The 17,455-nt window shown below is 49.1% G+C and overlaps 1 protein-coding gene across 3 annotated transcripts in view; it reads right to left on the reverse strand.

The window, feature by feature from the left end:
- Window positions 1-9,760: 9,760 nt before the first annotated feature.
- The window catches only part of SHISA6 (shisa family member 6), a 174,012-nt gene continuing 166,317 nt past the window's right edge, over window positions 9,761-17,455 (reverse strand). For all 3 annotated transcript variants that reach the window (XM_058852443.1, XM_058852442.1, XM_058852441.1), the window contains 2 exons: window positions 16,645-16,797; window positions 9,761-10,311 (listed from right to left, as the gene is read on the reverse strand). In XM_058852443.1, the coding sequence (XP_058708426.1) occupies window positions 9,761-10,311; window positions 16,645-16,797 (704 nt within the window). The remainder of the gene's footprint in view (window positions 10,312-16,644; window positions 16,798-17,455) is intronic.

Genomic DNA, 17,455 nt, shown 5'->3' on the forward strand with positions numbered 1-17,455 from the left:
AAATGCCATGAGTAGCCCTGAGCCGATTTCTGACCTGATGCTGTCCTGTGCCAAGCAAGGAGAGGCAGCAAAGTGAGCAGAGAAACCTTCCTGGCCATGTCTGGGTGACAGGGACACACACTGCAGGTCACCTGTGAGGTTTGTGCCCTGCCCTCAGTCCCCTGTCCCCAGCAGCCCCGTGGTCACTGCGGAGCTGAAGCTCTTTTGGCAGCAGCTGGGCTTTGTCGGCTCTGTATTTATTCAAATAAATAAAAAAGTGCTTCCTGAAGCTGGAGGCAGAACAGAAGAGCTGTTACCTGGCATTTGGACAAGGAAAGAGGATGGGGAGCTGCATCGTATTCCCAGAGTGCTCCTGACTCACTCCGTGCCTGGCGTGAGTCACTTCCGAAGGTCTCTCCTTCCAACGTCCTCTCTGCTCTGCAGGGAATGGAAATGCTCCTGAAAGCTCTTCCAAGCCCCATTCATTATTAAATGCCTTTAAGTGTGTGACTGCCGGGGGAGAAACACCTTGTGGGCACAGATCTCTCCTCCCTGGGCACAAAACACTCCCAGGCTTGAAGGGAGCTTCAAGTCACAGAAGGACTGGCTGAGCTGCAGGTTCTGCCTGGGAAAACAGCTGAGAGAAAGGTGGATTCCTGTTCTGAGGATTCCTGTGGTAATCAGGCAGGGTTGGCAGCCACCCAACACCTACTGAAAGGGGCACATCCCCTGTTCTGGGTCTCCCTGACAGTTTTTTCCATGGCAGTGGGTCTGGCCCAAGCTTTCAGCAGTTTCTCCTTCTGAGCCTGGATTAAAGAGCTATTTAATACCACTACACTTTTCACCTCCTAAAAATGCTTATATGCAGTGACCCTGTCACCTCAGCATCTCACTTTGAATTAAAATGCTGAGCTTTGTAAAAACCTCACTGAAAAGCATTTCCCCAACTCCATTTTGAGCTGGAATGCTTTTCCTCTTGGACCTTCACATCCACCCCAGCAGTCCTGATCTGGCTCCTGCAGGTCTGAGAGAATTGGTGGCATGAGGACATGTCCTCTCCAAAGGACCCAGCCCACCCCTGACTCAGAATTTCCCTCTTAGTTGCTCTTTGCATCCTGAACTCTTTGCATCTCCTGGAACTTTTAGCAGTGACAATTTCATTGTTTCTGGATTGCTGAGCTCAGTGTTGAAAAGTGTTCATGGCCTTGCCCTGAGTTCTGCCAAACACCTCTTGAGGTGGAACTTCAGAGGGTGAGACCCTTCTCTGAGCTCCTCCAGGCCCTCTCTGCTGCAGCCCAGTTCCCTCAAGGATGTGCAGTGATAAAATTCCCCCTCAGATTATCCAGTGAAACTCACTGCACCTCCCCACCATCCTGCCAACCCCAGTTGTAAGAACTTTAGAGAATTGATTGGAGCTTGTTTGACAAATCTGCTTTTTTTAAACCCACACTGGCAGGTGTTAATTATCCCGTAGTCCCTAATTTCCTCATCATTTTCCAGCATCTTTCCAAGGCAGTTGGGAGCAGTTCCTTAGGTTTGGAAAGCAGTCCCATGTGTTTTGCTGGGGCCCAGGAAGAGTGGGAGAGCTGCTGGGAAGATGTGACTGATGGAGTGGCCACTCTCACTTCAACAGCACCCCTGGGGCCTCCCAGCAGTTTTATTGGATTCTCCCTTTCAAGGAATGGGCACAGTTGTGCCTTTTTTCATGTGTGAGCATCCCAACACACTGAGGAATTGCTGCTTTGCTAATGGGACGGCTCTGTGCCAGCACTGGTGTGACGAGGTGACACCAGGCCCCTGCTCTAGGACTGACCTGTGACCGAGGAAAATGGACAGAAATCCAGTTTTATTGTTCCTCAGGTGACTCCACACCCATCCCAACATTCCCATCCTTCCAGATAAGCGTCCATCAGCTGGTCCTGCTCTCTGCTGCCTCTGGGCCCCGGTGAGGTTCCTGCTCTGTCCCTCTGGGCAGGCCTGCCCCGTGCCCATTCCCCAGGGAGGGGCCGTGGGATCACGGAAGCACACAAGGAACCAGGCTGGAAAAGACCTTTGAGATCATCAAGTCCAACCTCTGACCAAACACCTCCTCATCAACTAAACCAAGGCTCTGGCTCGGCCTGGGGAGATCCCTCCACACCCCCCAGGGCACTGCTGCTGGCCAGGGGCTCCTCCTGTCCTGGGACAGTCACCAAGGTGTCCCTCCGGTCCCATTTGGGATGTCCTACCCTCATCAGGGGTGGTGCCAGGCCACCAGAGCCACTTTGGGCCGCCACCAGAGAAGCTGAGGTCACCCAGTGAGGCCAGTGAAGGTGGCTTGAGTGAAGGCTGCTAAACAGTGAGCTCTGCACCTGAGTGCTGCCATCAATTAATACAGGGAACAATTAACACTGGAACAGCGAGATTTGCTGTCTTTTGAGGTAAGGATTACTCCCAGCTTCATCTCTGTCACCACTTGCTCTCAACACCACAAATCCTGACGTTCTCCTCAATAATTTTTATGGGAAGTGAAGAAATTAGCTAATTCCCCATTGCTCCATCCCCACTTATTAGTGCTACACAGAATTGGGTAATTATGAATAGAACTGCCAGGCAAAACGAAACTTCTCCCTTAAAAAATGAATTTTAATTAACTCTTCTGGGCTCATGTGCTCCTTAGGAAGTGCTGATGGTGCCTTGCTGACTGAGTTCTGCTCACACAGGAGACCACAAGCTTGGCCAGAGGGCTACAAAAGGGCCTTGCCTTCCCTCTGGACTGCCCCTGGAAGATGAGGGTGGGGTGTTGCTCCTCAGAGCTTGTTTAATGTGCTAAAATTTTATATACTAAAGTTTGCTCTACTAGAGTTTGGTCTACTTAAGTTTGATCTACTTAAATTTGGTCTACTAAAGCTGAGCAGCAGAGAAAGATACAGAATCATTGAATTACAGACTGGGTTGGGTTAGAGGGGACATGAAAGCCCATCCAGTGCCACCCCTGCCATGGGCAGGGACACCTTCCCCTGTCCCAGCCTGGCCTTGGGCACTGCCAGGGATCCAGGGACAGCCCCAGCTGCTCTGGGCACCTGTGCCAGGGCCTGCCCACCCTCCCAGGGAGGAATTCCTTCCCAAAATCCTATCTAAACCCATTCTCTGGGTGTGAAGCCCTTCCCTGAGTCCTGTCCCTCCATCCCTTGTCAATTGTCTCTCTCCTCCTTTCTCCTTGGCTCCACTCAGGCACTGAAAGGCCCCAGTCAGGGCATCCTGAAGCCTTTTCTTTTCCAGGCTGGGCAATCCCAATATGCCAAAGACTGAAAGCAGAGCTTGGGGCTTGCTGAGTGAGTGGTGGAGAGGTGACAACCTCTGCCCCACACAAGGCAACATTGGGAAGGATCCCTGCAGGCCCAGCAATGGGGAATATGAAATTCTACATTTCCTTCACAAAAGGCAAGGAAAAAAGTCCTGTCTTGTTTCCCAGCTGGACAGAGTGGTAAGGAAACCCCAGTTCAGAGCTGGTGGAAAAGAAAATGCAGTTTGCCCCTCTGTGGTGGCAGTGGGGGCTGCTCAGTCACACCCACCCCGATCTCCTTGGCATTTTCACACCCTGGGAGGGTGATGGGGAAAATCCTGAGTGTGCTCTACTGTCAAGGGAAAAAACAAATCCCCTGTGGAAGCCTCTCCACCGTGGGACATTCCACAAATTCCAGCTTTGCAATTCAGGGCTTTCTAGATGGAGACAATATCATGGATTATGGAGACAAATTTAAGGAAGGGCAACTTTAAAATAAAACATTCTAGGTTTGTGAGAAAAAATTTTACAGCAAATGGTAATGTCTCTCTGCTCCCCCTGCTTTTTTCCTGGCAAGATGATGAAATGCAGTAAATAAATACATAAAAATAATGAGTCTTCCAGACCTTGCAGCATTCATTTTAATAGATGCTATTTAACTACACACAGAATCACAGATATCTACCTTTCAAACGCTGGTTACAAAGATTGGGAAGGCTGCCAAGAAAATGGCTTTTGTTTCCCCCCAATAGATATCAAAAAGAAACAATTTATATGTTGAAATTGCCTTTATTTTTTAATCCATAAATAGTTGTTACTGACAAAAGTGGAAAAATCCTTAAGACTAAATTTTACTAAACTGATAATATTTTTTGTTTACAGTACATACAGAATGTGCTTTTACAGGTAAGTATAACAACAAGAATAATACAGAGAAAAACAGTCAAATACTGCTCATCTTGAAGCTTGTTTAATGGTTAACCAAGAGTCTGTGCAAAGTTACAGATACAAATGTACTTCCTCTTCAGTACTACTGTATAATAAACATGGAATCCATAAACTGGGCTAAAGCACAAAAATATCCACTTAACCCCTCTTAGGAAATATTGTCCCCCAAACTAAAAATATTACAGTAAGAAGTGTCTTTCTCAGAGCCAAGAAATTCTTGCTACAAAAGTGTCTCAGGGGTTTGCAGGCGGGCGGGAGCAGCGGCAGAGCAGAGGGTCAGGGGGAGCGGCTCCTCCCGGCAGCGGGGTGGGATGGAGACCTCCAGGGATGGAGAGACCTCCAGGGATGGAGAGAGATCTCCTGGGATGGAGAGAGATCTCCCAGGATGGAGACACCTCCTGGGATGGAGAGACCTCCAGGGATGGAGAGAGATCTCCTGGGATGGAGAGACCTCCAGGGATGGAGAGACCTCCAGGGATGGAGAGAGATCTCCTGGGATGGAGAGACCTCCAGGGATGGAGAGAGATCTCCTGGGATGGAGAGACCTCCAGGGATGGAGAGAGATCTCCTGGGATGGAGAGACCTCCAGGGATGGAGAGACTTCCTGGCATGGAGACCTCCCAGCACAGAGACCTCCTGGCTTGGAGACCTCTCAGGATGGAGCCCTCCTGGCACAGAGACCTCCCAGACATTGTGTGGCCATGGTGGAGAGCTGGGGTGCTGGGAGCAGAGATCTCTCTCAGATTGACACCAACGCCCTCGGACCACCCCGTCCAACTCTCCCCTCACCCTTGGGTGAAGCACAGTTGGCTTTTCCCAGGTGGGATTTGGGAATCTCTCAGAGAGAACTGGGAATGATCCCTTCTCCCACCTGCCTGTGGACACAGCACAGAAGTGGCTGTTCCCCATGGAGCAGCCCCAACATGGGCTTATTGCTAACAACGCTTGCTAGGAAAATATTTAAGCCCCTTTCTCACATATTTCCCTTCTTTAACTCAGCCAAAATACACCTGAACATAAAATCTGCTCATGCTAAAGGTATTTCAGCACAGCCCCTCCTTCCAGATTAAGCACTAAATCTGAAACTAAACAAAGACAAGCTATTTCTCCATGAGCTGAAGATGGCAAAATGATCACAAATAGAACACATATTTCAAACATAAAATTACCCTGTTTCATGGTGATTCTGTTTGTGGTGGTGGAAGAAGATGAGGATGTCTTCCCAGCTAGCAGAAACTAAACAACTATAAAAATCTGATGCCAAGCTCCTGCAGATTCCTGGTGGGAATGCTTCTGATAGAACAGAAATGTGCATGTGGGGAGCTCAGGTTCCTGGGAGCAGCTTTGCAGCCAGCCAGGCTCAGCAGACAGAAATTAAATCCAGGCCAGGGAAGGAGGGCTTACTCCCAGACAACTCTCTGTGTCTCTTCCCACCCGCCCCCATCCCCAAGTAACAGATCATCGTTTATAAAAGGAACATTAAAACATTGAAAAATATTTCTTTTTTTCTTTTTTTTTTTTTTTTTTACTTTCCTTAAAACATGATTCACTGGCATTAGAAGGCTTTTTATGACAAAGTTTCTGTTCCTTGCGGTGCTGTGTGTGGTTCATTAAAAATAGTTTTCCATGTTTCAAAGAATGATTCAACGCAGTTTGGAAGCTTTGATTGGTACAGGGTCATCAGAAGGTGTTGATTGCATTTTACAGTATGTGTGTATATATATATATATTTATCTATATACACATACACAGAGAATTGTATAAAACCCAGTGCAGTCATCCAATACGTGTTGCTGCCGAGGGAATGCAAATAATTATCAGCTTAGGAAATAATATAAACTTTTCTACATCCCCCTCCCCCAGTCCCTGCACATGCACTCTGGGAACTGGACACTCCCCAGGTGTTTGTTTGCACCTGTGGGTGGAGAAAACACAGATCAATTCTTCAGAGTATATGAGATTAATCAAGGCAGGTTATATTTTACTGTACAGAGGAATGTGGCTGCTTCCCGCTTTTCTCCTGAGTGCAGGATGTTGTGGTGACTCAGACATGAGGAGAAGGAAGCAGGAAGGTCCCAGCGCAGGGAACAGCATCCTTTGGAGCTGCTGCCTGCCAGGACCCTGACCAGGAGGAGAGCAGTGGGAATCTGGGCAATCCCACCCCAGCGCTCTCCTTCTGGGCAGAGTGGATTGTGACACATCACACACGATGTGCCAGGACAATGACAAACAAGATTAACCAAAAACACTTTGCTGCTCTACAGTTTCTGTTGTGAGAGGGTCTCAAAGCGCTTCACAGACGTCTGACCCCTCCATAGAACTGGAAATTCCTATTATCATCATCATGTGTGGACCATGGGGAGCTCAAGTGCTGGGGACCAGGCTGTGGGTCATGACACTCGGTCCCAGACCGAGCGTTCTTTCAGTGACAAATTCTCAGAAGGAGGAATAAGGGAAAAAAATAGCCTAAGGACACCTGTGTGTGCTCAAATGCCACTGCCCCAGCCACCAACCCATTCCAGCACACGGAGTGAGCTGTGGGAACACATGGTGCCCAGGTGGCATCCAGGGCATGGTTCCTTCCCAAGGAGATTTGATGAAAATTTTCTGTGGTGGTGGCAGAGTCCCTGAAGAGATTTGGCCTAAAAAGGCTCCTTGTGGGACACATCTGCTTGAAACAGTTGAGTGGGTGGAAAAAAGACAAGGAAATGAGGCTAAGATTTCTCTGGAGGATTCTTGCCCAGGTAAGACACGTCAGCAGAGGGCCTGTGATATTTGTTAGCCAGGACAGGAGAAGACACAGAGGTCAAATGGCCCAGGCACAGCTCAGCATCAGCACAGGTTACTTGAACGAAAAATTTCCAAATTTGCATCTGGTCCAGCAACTTCTTAGTTCACAAACGGAACATTTAGATGAGGACTAGAGCTTGAGACACACAGGTATGGACATGGAAAGAGAGGAGTGTTCACCTACCCACAGCCTCCCACTGTCACCGCTTCTCCAGCTCTGCCACCACAGCTCCTGGAGACTCTGCAGCGCACTCTGCCATCCTACAGAGTTCAGATCTCCCTGGCTCTGCTCGGGCCAAGCGAGAATGGAAGAGCCCCAGAACCTCAGCAGGGGCTGCCTCCCCATCAGCTGTGAGAGTTTCTCTTCTCTTCACACGAGTCCCACGCTTTGGCCTGTGGGAAGGTCAGTAAGGGCAATGTTTTCACAGGGATTGTCTTCTGGGAGGAAAAATCCAGCGACTGAGCCAAGGAGCTTGGAGGTAGTCAGGGAAGAGTAGTGTCCATCAAGGGAGGGGGCAGGAGGTGAGGTGTGAGCCTGTTCTCTCTCATCCCTCCCGTGCCATGAACTGCCACCCTGATCCACAGACGGTTCTGGTTGTTGCCCAGAGTGATTTTGCCCAAGGCTGCAGGATCTGACCCTGGAGACTGTAATTTTTTTATTCCTTCCCAGCTCAGTTTCCGTCAAACAAAGCCCCAGTAACCTCTCACTGATGGAGTCCTTCTCAACACAATCTCCATCAGATGGGGCAGGATAAAGCTCTGGAAATAGGACCAGCTCCAGGACAGTCTGGGGAAGAGAAAGGCCACCTGGACACCCCACTGAGGCCCACCTGTCAGTCCCACTGGGGTAAGGACACGTGCTCCTCCTGCCTGCCCTGCACCAGAAAAACCTGGTGCTGCACCAAAGCCTCCACAGGAGACTCCCACTCACACCCTCCAATCATTGTTTGCTACAGGACTTGACACAGCTGGGCTGGGAATGTCTTTAAGGCCAGGAGGTGGGAGGTATTTGAGGGAAGGGAGGAGGGCAGAGCAAAGTTTAGTGAAGCCTAATGAAGAGCCACGTAGGAAAAGAGTCCGTGTGGGAAGGTGGGACACGAAGAGAAGTGCACAGGGATGTGCTCACAGCCTGAAGTCATCTCACCCCGAGGAGGGAGCGTGTCTGCCCGGAGCCATGGGGGGTGTGCGTGTGCTGGGGCCTCCAGGGCACATGGGGACAGTGTCCAGCACCCATAACTCCAGCACCGGCTCTGGCTAGCCTTCAAACCCTCTGAGACCCTTTCCTGGCCACAGAAGTGTGTTCCGGTGGGAGTCGCTTCTACAGAATTTGCTGGGAACACAAATCAAAAGGGGGAAAAAAAAGAAAAGAAAAGAAAAACGCAAATCTAACAAAAAAAACCCAAAAAACAAAGCAAAGCCCAATCTGTCTGGAAAGCCAAAGGTAAAACCCTCACAAATTCTGGACCCACGAGTCTATGTTTTAAAGATTTTACAAATATACAGTATCTAATTAGCATTATATCAGATATACAACATGCCCATTAATTATAATTATGCTGGATATATAATTTATATGCATGAAATGTAACTGTCTTCATGGTTAGGATTGGGACTCAGTGGAATTGGAATTTGGAAGGTTTTCTTGGGAGGCCATTGCAGGGAGAGAAAACCACGGAAAGTTACCGACCTGCTTTTCGGTAAACAGACGCCCTCAGCTTTGTGCCTCTGCTAAGGGCTGGAAAATTATTTGCTACATATGGAGTTCTAGGCTGTAAATGGGAAGAGAAAATGTTCAGAAACGGGGGAATTGGGCCATGAAAAATGCTATCAGGAATAGAAACTTCTGGGGAGAAATCCAGGCTCGGTGGCAGCGTGGCAGCCTTGCTTTGCAGGGGTCTCAGTGGGGTCAGGACCTCCCCCAGCACAGGTCAGCAGTGTGGAGCTGAACAGGTTCTGCTGCTTTAGGTTCAGCAGTGGCAAGAAGCTGGAGGAAGAGAAACCCCTCTTCCTCCTTCCTATTTACATGTTGGAGACACCAAGATACTAGAATGAGTGGAGAAAAGGGTCTAACAAGCATTTCAGCATATTTGTGCTTATTGAACACATCAACCCCACTACTTCCTACACTGAGAGAGCAGGCGATTTGTAGGCACTAGTATGTTTTTATCTTATGAGTATATTTAGTATATAAACTTTATTTCTCAGCCAGGCTATTCTTGTCCCAAGGTCTGCCAGTCCCGTAGGAAAGTCTGCCCTTGAATTTGCTCCAAGGGTGACAAAGAACAGATGTGTGGGTGCTGACAGGTGTCAAGCAGCCTGGGGGTGACCCCAGCGGCCAGAAGTTCCCTACTTGCTACAGAAACTTGAGGACCAAGAGTGAGGCCCCTTCCTGCCAGGATGGGGGGGCTGCATTTCTTCCTCCCTGTCTCAGGCTGCTTCTCCTTGGAGCAACTGAAAAGTCCTGAATTAATGGAAACTATGGGATAATGCAGGTGAGCCCTTGGAAGGAGCCATCGATTACTATGGCTTTCTTTGACAGAAACTGATGCACATCAGGAAATTTCCTCCGTTATCCCTCACTAGTGTCTGACTGCTGCTTCAGTTCTTCCTGTGTCACTGATGAAGGGGTGGCTTTAAAAACATCGTGGGTGGGACTGTCAGAGAAGTCCTTGCAGACACTGAGTTAGTAGAGGTTATCTTGGCCTATAAGGCCACTGCAGAACGGGGTGCCGTGGCCACCCCAGTCCTTAAGGAGTATCTACAATGCACTGGGTCATGTCAAACAGTCACCTCTGTTTTGCTGGCGGTGCGGTAGTGGTGGTGGTGGCCGGGGATGTAATGCAGCTGTTCCACCGTGTTGTGCCGGCGCGAGGCGAACGCTTGGCGCTTGGCCGAGGTCGGGTTCATACTCAAGGTATTGTACAAGTTATTTGAGGCACTGGGATGGGACTGCATTTTTGACATCCTGTAGCGATCCAAGACTGGTGTTGACACAAAGACATCTGTGTGTGACAATGCCCTGGACATGGACTGCTCGGGGTACCCCGACCGCTCCGGGGACAGCAGCGGGTCCTGGGAGTGCAGGCGCTCTGCCGACAGGAGCTGCTCGTCTGAGAGAATCCGTTCGTAGGACATGCTGAACTCCTCGGGCATGATCCTCTCAGGGGACAGCACCCTGTCCTGGGACATGGCCCTGATGGGACGGCGGGGCCTGTCCCGGTGGTTGCTCTGCTGAGACATCTTGATGACGTTGATGGGCAGCGTGCCCCGGGCTGCCAGGTCGGGCAGGTGTCTCCTCCTCATGTAGTACTCATCAGCCTCTTTGTCAGCTGTGGGAAGGGAAAGGGAGAGGTTAAAAGTGCCAGGGTGCTGTCTCAGGGGTGCAGAGGGGCTGTGCACAGCCGGAGCTGCCTCCTGGTGACCCCTCGGGGACCATCTGCCACAAGAGTGGGCAGCCCTGCGTGTGGGGTGTCACCAAGGGCTTGTGGCAGACAGAGGAGTGCAAAGTGCACAGGGACAGTGCAAGTCCCTGGGCAAATTAAAGCAAATTTGCCCAAACCAGGACAGCATCCTACACTCCTCCATGTGCTGTGGAGGCCAGACGTGGTACCACACAATTTACATGAGAGGTGAGTTATGGAGAAATTCCCAAATGTCACCTTTGTGGGAAGGAACAGGGCAGGTGACACGAGCAGGCGAGGCCCCCGTTTGAGGACATGCACACCCCTCGAGCCTCAGACGTGGGTATTCCCTGGAGCCAGTGAGTGACCTCATCACATTTTAATCACCACATTTAAATATTTGTAAATGTGATCACAAAACAGGTTTGGTGGTCATGGGATGGTTTCTGAGACACTGAATCACCTGCCTGAGGTTTTGTTTCCCATTTTCATAATCAACTTTGGTTGATATCATAGGATTTATCCCATGGAACATTTCTTGCTCAGTTTGCTGCTCCTGCATCTTAAATGATGTCTCTGCTGCTCTGAAATGCAGCACACACCCCCCACACACTCACCCTCCTTTTTTTTTTTGGCTTTGAGAGAAATGCTGCAGTCTCAGAGAGCTGCTTCAGATTTTTTTAAAAAGCAACAACAGAAACACAAAAACTTTCTGGTTAATCCCTCTGATGTTCACATGCTGTGAAATGGGGTATTTGGATCACTTACCTGGAAGGAGGTTTGGCAGCCCTTGGGCAGCCTGAGGTGCCCTGATGTGTCTGTGGCTGCAGAGCTGCAAAGCCCAGAACACCCATCCCTCCCAAAATTCCACTGTCACAAGGGGGAGAGCACAGCTCTGGCTTCCTGGGGCCAGGGCATGGAGTCACATTTAATGCTCCACACTCATCCCTGTGAGCCTTCTGCATCCTTTCTCTCTCTGAGATGTTCTCCTGATGTGACCAAATGTGTCCCCCTCTCTTTCTGGCTCCTCAGTGACTCCAGAACCCCTCAGAGTGGAACCCACCCGGAAGGAACTCTCCTCTCCTTGGGTAAGACAGCACCCATGTGCAGCAAAGCATTTCCTTTCCTCATGCAAAGGTAAAGGAATTTTCTGCACCTTACGGAAGAAATGAGGCTTTTTGCACAGTAACCTCACAGGAAGAGCTTGGCACGGAGCCCCCAGAGCTGGGCACACACTGCAGCCAGCATGGACCTTCCCTACCAGGCTTCAGCCAAGTGCTGATGGGCAAACACATCCTCTCCTACACATCCTTAGCCAGCTCCTGGGACTGACATAAAATTTCTTTTGGAAAGTCATTTGCTTAGAAGACAAATATGATGAAGATATATGACAATAAAGAGGAGCCTTTTTTGTTTTCTTAGCTCCAGTATGTCAGTCCGTGGCAGGTGATGTAAGATGGGAAAATATCAGATGGTGGAAGAGGAAAGTTTTCCATGCATGGATATTCTGAGGACATTAGAGTGACAAAAAGAGCAAAGTTCTGTTGCAGGACAGTCGGGGTGATCATGGGGCAGGTGAGGTCGGTGCTGCCTCTTCCTGTGCGCCTTCAACAGACCTGGTAGTTAAATAATGGTGGAAATTCCCTCTTTCCTCTGACACAGCCATCACTCTGTAGGTTTTATGCACCACATTGGCTGGGAGGTGAAGACAGCTGGCTGCTTGTCCCATGAGCCAGAGCTCACGTGGTGGGTGCTGAGCTGCGCTCACAGGACACCAGCTCAGCCAAGCCCTGCAGAGCTGTCACCACCCTGTGCTGGCTGAGGTCCCTCACTTTTGTCATCATCCCCTCTCCCACATCTTCCCTTCCCTCCCAGGCCCCTGTGCACAGCCCAGACCCGTGAGGAGCTGGGGTTGGTTCCCTGTCTCACATCCAGAAGTAGGAGCTGAGAACATCTGTGCTGCCAGTGCTGCTGCCAGCCCCTTCCTCACAGCCCACACGCCCGTGAGGTCACCACAGCTCCCCTGGTGGGATTTGCTCTCCAGAGCACACACTGCAGCAATGAGTCTTTCTGTTTTGCCATCCAACACTTCTTGGAAGGATGTCTCACTGCAAATGTCAGGCAGCAGCTCTCCTGGCCTCGAGTTCTCTTATGTCTCTAAAATCAACTTCTAGGGAGCCTCAGGGCAGGAGAAATTCCACATGGCCCCAGGAATTGGAGGCGTTTTTACTCTGTTTTGGCCGTAGTTAGGAACACCAGGCTGGGTGTGCACAGGCTGCAGGATGGGAATGAAGCAATTAGCACTCTGGCACTTGGCCTCTGCTCTGGATGAGAGGAGTTCCACCGGATTTGCCCAAGTGACTCTAAATAGATGTAATTAAAGCACAGAACATCCCAAATGGAGATGTGCTTGGATGCTCACACCTGGCTCTGGTAATTGCCAGCAGGAGCTAAACCAGCTTATGTGAGGTTTACAGCTCTGAGGCTGCTAGAGAGGTGGCACCAGCAGCTGGTTGGAAGTGTTCTGAAGTTGTTCCTGAGATTAAAAAGGCAGCACACTCTACATATGAAGATACTTTAGGAGCATAAAAAATACTTTTTCTTTCCCTCTCCCAGCCTGTGGTCCTTGTACAGGTCTGCACAGCCTTTTGCTGGCCAGAGCTAGACCTTTCAGGGAGCTGATTTAATATCAAAGATGCTTCTAAGCTCACTCAGGCCGTGCTCCCCATGATGCTGAGGAGGAGGAACATTTCCAGGTGTGGAAAAAACTTCTCATCTCCATCTCAGAGGAGTCAGAAGAGGCGGAACAGCCGTGTGTCACACCCCACAAGCTGCTCGAGGCAGCACCAGACAGACATTTTCCAGGCTGTTGGCTCTGAGAGGGGTGTCAGCCTGAGCCAGGGATGAGGAACGGAGCCTGACAGGAATGTGCTGCATCATCCACGTGCCTCGTGCCAAGGGAGAGCTCAGCACAGCGCTGGAACCGCAGAATTCCTGCACCCAGGGACAGCAGAGAAACAAGTGCAGCTCCAGGCTTGGGGGAGTGGAGCTCCAGGAGCTTTGCCCACCTGCTGGGGGTGAGAAATGTGGAGGTCTGCTCACACAGTTGGCCAAAACCAAAGTTTCTCTGGGAACTGAAATCTTGGAATCATAAAATGGTTTGGGTTGGAAGGAATCTTAAAGATGATCCATTTCCAAGCCCCTGCCATGGGCAGAGACACCTTCCAGGCTGATTCATGTCAGCCTCAGCACACCAGCACAGTCCCTGGGACAGCTGGGACCGGATAACCCTGCCCCTTATCATTGCTGCTCACATGACAACTGCATTCACAATTTTAACCAAAGTAAAACTCCAATCCAGTGTGTTTCTCCAGCAAGGATGTGCTTAAAAATAAATAAAAAAAAAACCTGTCTTAAGAGGATTCCAAAAAAGCAGGAATTGTGAGCAGATACAAAGGAGTCACTGGTGTATTGCTTGGCAGGATTTTTTCTATTTTTGAATCAATCCCATACTTCTGGGTCTTTCCTTGTGTTTTTCAAACATTTGGAACTGGAATTACTGGAAATTATGCTTTCTGCACATTTTCTGAGATTTTTTCACTGGTTTTGGTTGGGATTTTACTGCCCTTTCTTTCTTCCTTTAGCAGTTTCTAGAACATCACTCAGGGCTGGTCTCACCAAACTTCAGAAGTGTTTGAATGCTTCAATTGCCTCGGCTTCAGGCTAAGCAGTTTTGCCCTCAGGCAGCTTTTTTGGGTTTTTGGGGTTTTTTTATTATTTTTGTTTGTTTGTTTTTTCTCATTTGGAGTGAGATCCCCAAATAAATGCTCTTAGACATTCCACCCCAGCCTTTCTCTGCAGAAAGGCAGAGCAGAGCTCCTCTGGTGCTGGAATTGCAGAAAGGAGGAATTTTGTGGTGCTGTGGGAATGGAACATGGAGCACAACAGCCAAGGCTAGTTTTAATTCCTGTACTTCTATATTATCATGGTGAGAATAGATGCACGTGTGTGTGCATGTGAGGCCATCACCATAATTCCTCTCCTTTTCCTAAAGGTAATTTTCCCAGCTTTTTTCCTCTGCAGCTCCAGCAGGTTTCCCTCTCTGGGCTTGTCTCTCCTTGTTTTAATTGGCTTTAACATTTCCAAGCTGCCCAGTCATTTGTGATGATTCTCCAGCCAGCACCAAGTGGTTTAATATGCCTGAAAATAGGAGCTTCCTTCCTGACTGACCTTTCTCACTTAGCTGAGAAGAGCAATTCCCTGGAGCAGCAGGCAGGACGGAATTAATCTGGCTGCTCTTGCTCAGCCACATCCTCACACTCTCCCATCCCTGCTCTCACCCCAGCTGCCAGGGGGTGCCCAGCCCCGCAGAGACCCCCCCAAAAAACCCAGGCGAGCCAGGGAGATAAAGAATTCTGGTCTTTCACCATCTATCTTTGCTAACTGAAGGAAAATAAGTAACTTTTTCCTGCCTGGCTAGCTTGAAGAAATCCAGACGAGCACCTGAAACATAGATTTAAAAAATATCTAATGCTTTTTTCTTGCTCAAATAGAAGCATTTGTTAATGATCTCTTTATAGCTTTTTTTTATTATTTTTTTTTTCTAACCATGACAGGGAGCCCATTGGAAAGGAATAATTTTAAATAAAAAAAATGAATGCCCAATAAGTAATTTTCAAATGACAGCTTTTAGATATTGCAGGTGTTTTTTTGTTTTTTGGGTTTTTTTTGTGTTTTTGTTGTTGTTGTTGTTTTTGTGTGTGTGTTTTTTTGCTGTTGTTGCTTTTGTGGGTTTTTGTTGTTGTTGTTGTTTTTGTGGGGTTTTTTGTTGTTTATTTTGGTTTGGTGTTTTTGTTTGGTTTTTTTTGTTTGTTTGTTTGTTTTGTGTTGTCTTTAACTCCTTCATATGGAATAAGAAAATTGTCTCTTGCTGGCATTTTGCAAGGGGAGGTTTGGGAGCCTCTTTTGCTTTGACTCTGAAGTAGAGCAGCTCTGACACACACAGAGCGTGGAACAGAAGATGGATCTGGGCATGGAACAGGTCCAGAACATGGAACAGAAAATGGATCTGGGCATGGAACAGGTCCAGAGCATGGAACAGAAAATGGATCTGGGCATGGAACAGGTCCAGAACATGGAACAGAAAATGGATCTGGGCATGGAACAGGTCCAGAGCGTGGAACAGAAGATGGATCTGGGCATGGAACAGGTCCAGAGCATGGAACAGAGTGTGGATCTGGGCATGGAACAGGTCTGGACACGCAGCATGGAACAGAAAATGGATCTGTATGGATGCTAACTCTGAAACAGAGAGCACAGTGCCTGTGGAAATTGCAGGCCACAGAGCTTTCTCAGTCTTGCCTGAGAAAGTGGCCTGGGAAATCATGGGGAGGAATTAAAACAATCCTCAGAGATAGAAAACAGCCTTGCAGGTGCTGTTTGTCTGTTCCTTGTTTTCTTGCAAGAGAAGGTCGAGGGGTGGTGAGCCCCACTGACCAGTGATGGTGATGTGTTAGTTTACTAACCAGTAAGAGTTTCTTTTCTGTACTTTTCACATATCGGTCTATAAAAAAGACCTGAAGTAATAAACCAGAGAGAAATTCTCCTGATCGACTCCCAAGAGAGTCTGTGTCATTCTTCTCACCGTTCCTAATGGAGCGACAGATCTGGGCGTGGAACAGGTCAGGAGAAGCTCTGACACACCCAGAGCGTGGATCTGAGCATGGAACAGGTCCAAAGCATGGAACAGAAAATGGATCTGAGCATGGAACAGGTCAGGAGCAGCTCTGACACACAGCACAGAGCACGTGGACTGCAGCACTGCCCAAGGCAGGCAGGGCTCCTCCTGGAAAAGACGTTCCCAAGCACCTTAAAAATCTTTCTGTTGTCATTTCCAGCTGCCCCATGGCTGAGATCCCTGCCCTGGCTGTGCCAGGGGCAGCTCTGAGCACCCAAAGGACTCTGTCAGAAACAGACCTGAGCAGAGGAGTGGGAGCAGCACAGCAGGGTCAGCAAGCAATAACCACATGAACCCTCCCAGAAATTAAATTACCCTCTGCACTCATCCCTGATGGGAAGTGACAGCCAAAGGAATCAACACTGGGGATGCCAGCCTGGGACTGCCCCACCAGAGGGATGTTATTATTCCCTATATTTATATTTAATATAAAATATTTATATATAATATAATATTTCTTAATTATTCCTTAATGCTGTGCCAAACAAACCAGGAGCAGGGTAACGAAAGGAGCTGACACCTACTGAGCCTCTTCAGAGATGAATATTTACTGGGGTTCGTCTTGACAGCAGACTCGTAGGACGGCGGGAGGTGGGAGAGGTTCTGGAAGGAGCGGGAGAAGGACAGGTCGTAGGGCTCGGTGGCTGAAGTGAGGATGTTGTTCATTCGTGGCTTGTCTGTAAAAAAGCAGCAGAGAAAGGCAGGTCTGGAGGGTGCAGGGAGCGATGGAGAGGGGCAGGATGTCCCCCACAGCCCCAGCAGGGAGCAGGGCCAGCCCCAGGCACAGCTCTTGGGCCTGACTCACTCCCCTTCACCCCCTCAGTGACACAAAACCAGTCTGAGATGATCTTTTAACTGGGGCTGCTGGTCCAGCTGCCCTCTGTGGGGCACATTTCTCATTAGAGCTCCAGAGCCAGGGCTCGGGGCGATGCTGCTCCACTGGGGGCTGGAAACCTCCTGCCTCCTGCGCTGGGATGTGGAGAGGGGTCGCCCTGAAGACTAAAACCTGCTGATAATGTTTCCATAGGTTTACTTTCCCATGAAAGTTCTATAAACATAAGTTGTTTATTGCATTCCTTCTAAGAAAAATCTTTTGATGGACGTTTCTCATGCCCAGTGTGCTTGGGAAGGTGTAACTTAATTATCCAATCCCTGGTCATTGTCGAGAATCTATAAATACTGGGGTCAGAGAATAAAGGTTCTGCTTTCCTGTTCTGACACTGGAAAGTGTTTGTGTGAATCATTTTGTGTCCTTTAGTGACAGAGAGGGGCTGGGGGGACACAGCTGGGGGCACTCAGAGGGCAGGGCAAGGGCTTGGAGAGGTTCCTGAGGCA

The sequence above is a fragment of the Poecile atricapillus genome, chromosome 17, assembly GCF_030490865.1.
Source record: "Poecile atricapillus isolate bPoeAtr1 chromosome 17, bPoeAtr1.hap1, whole genome shotgun sequence".
Taxonomy (NCBI): domain Eukaryota; kingdom Metazoa; phylum Chordata; class Aves; order Passeriformes; family Paridae; genus Poecile; species Poecile atricapillus.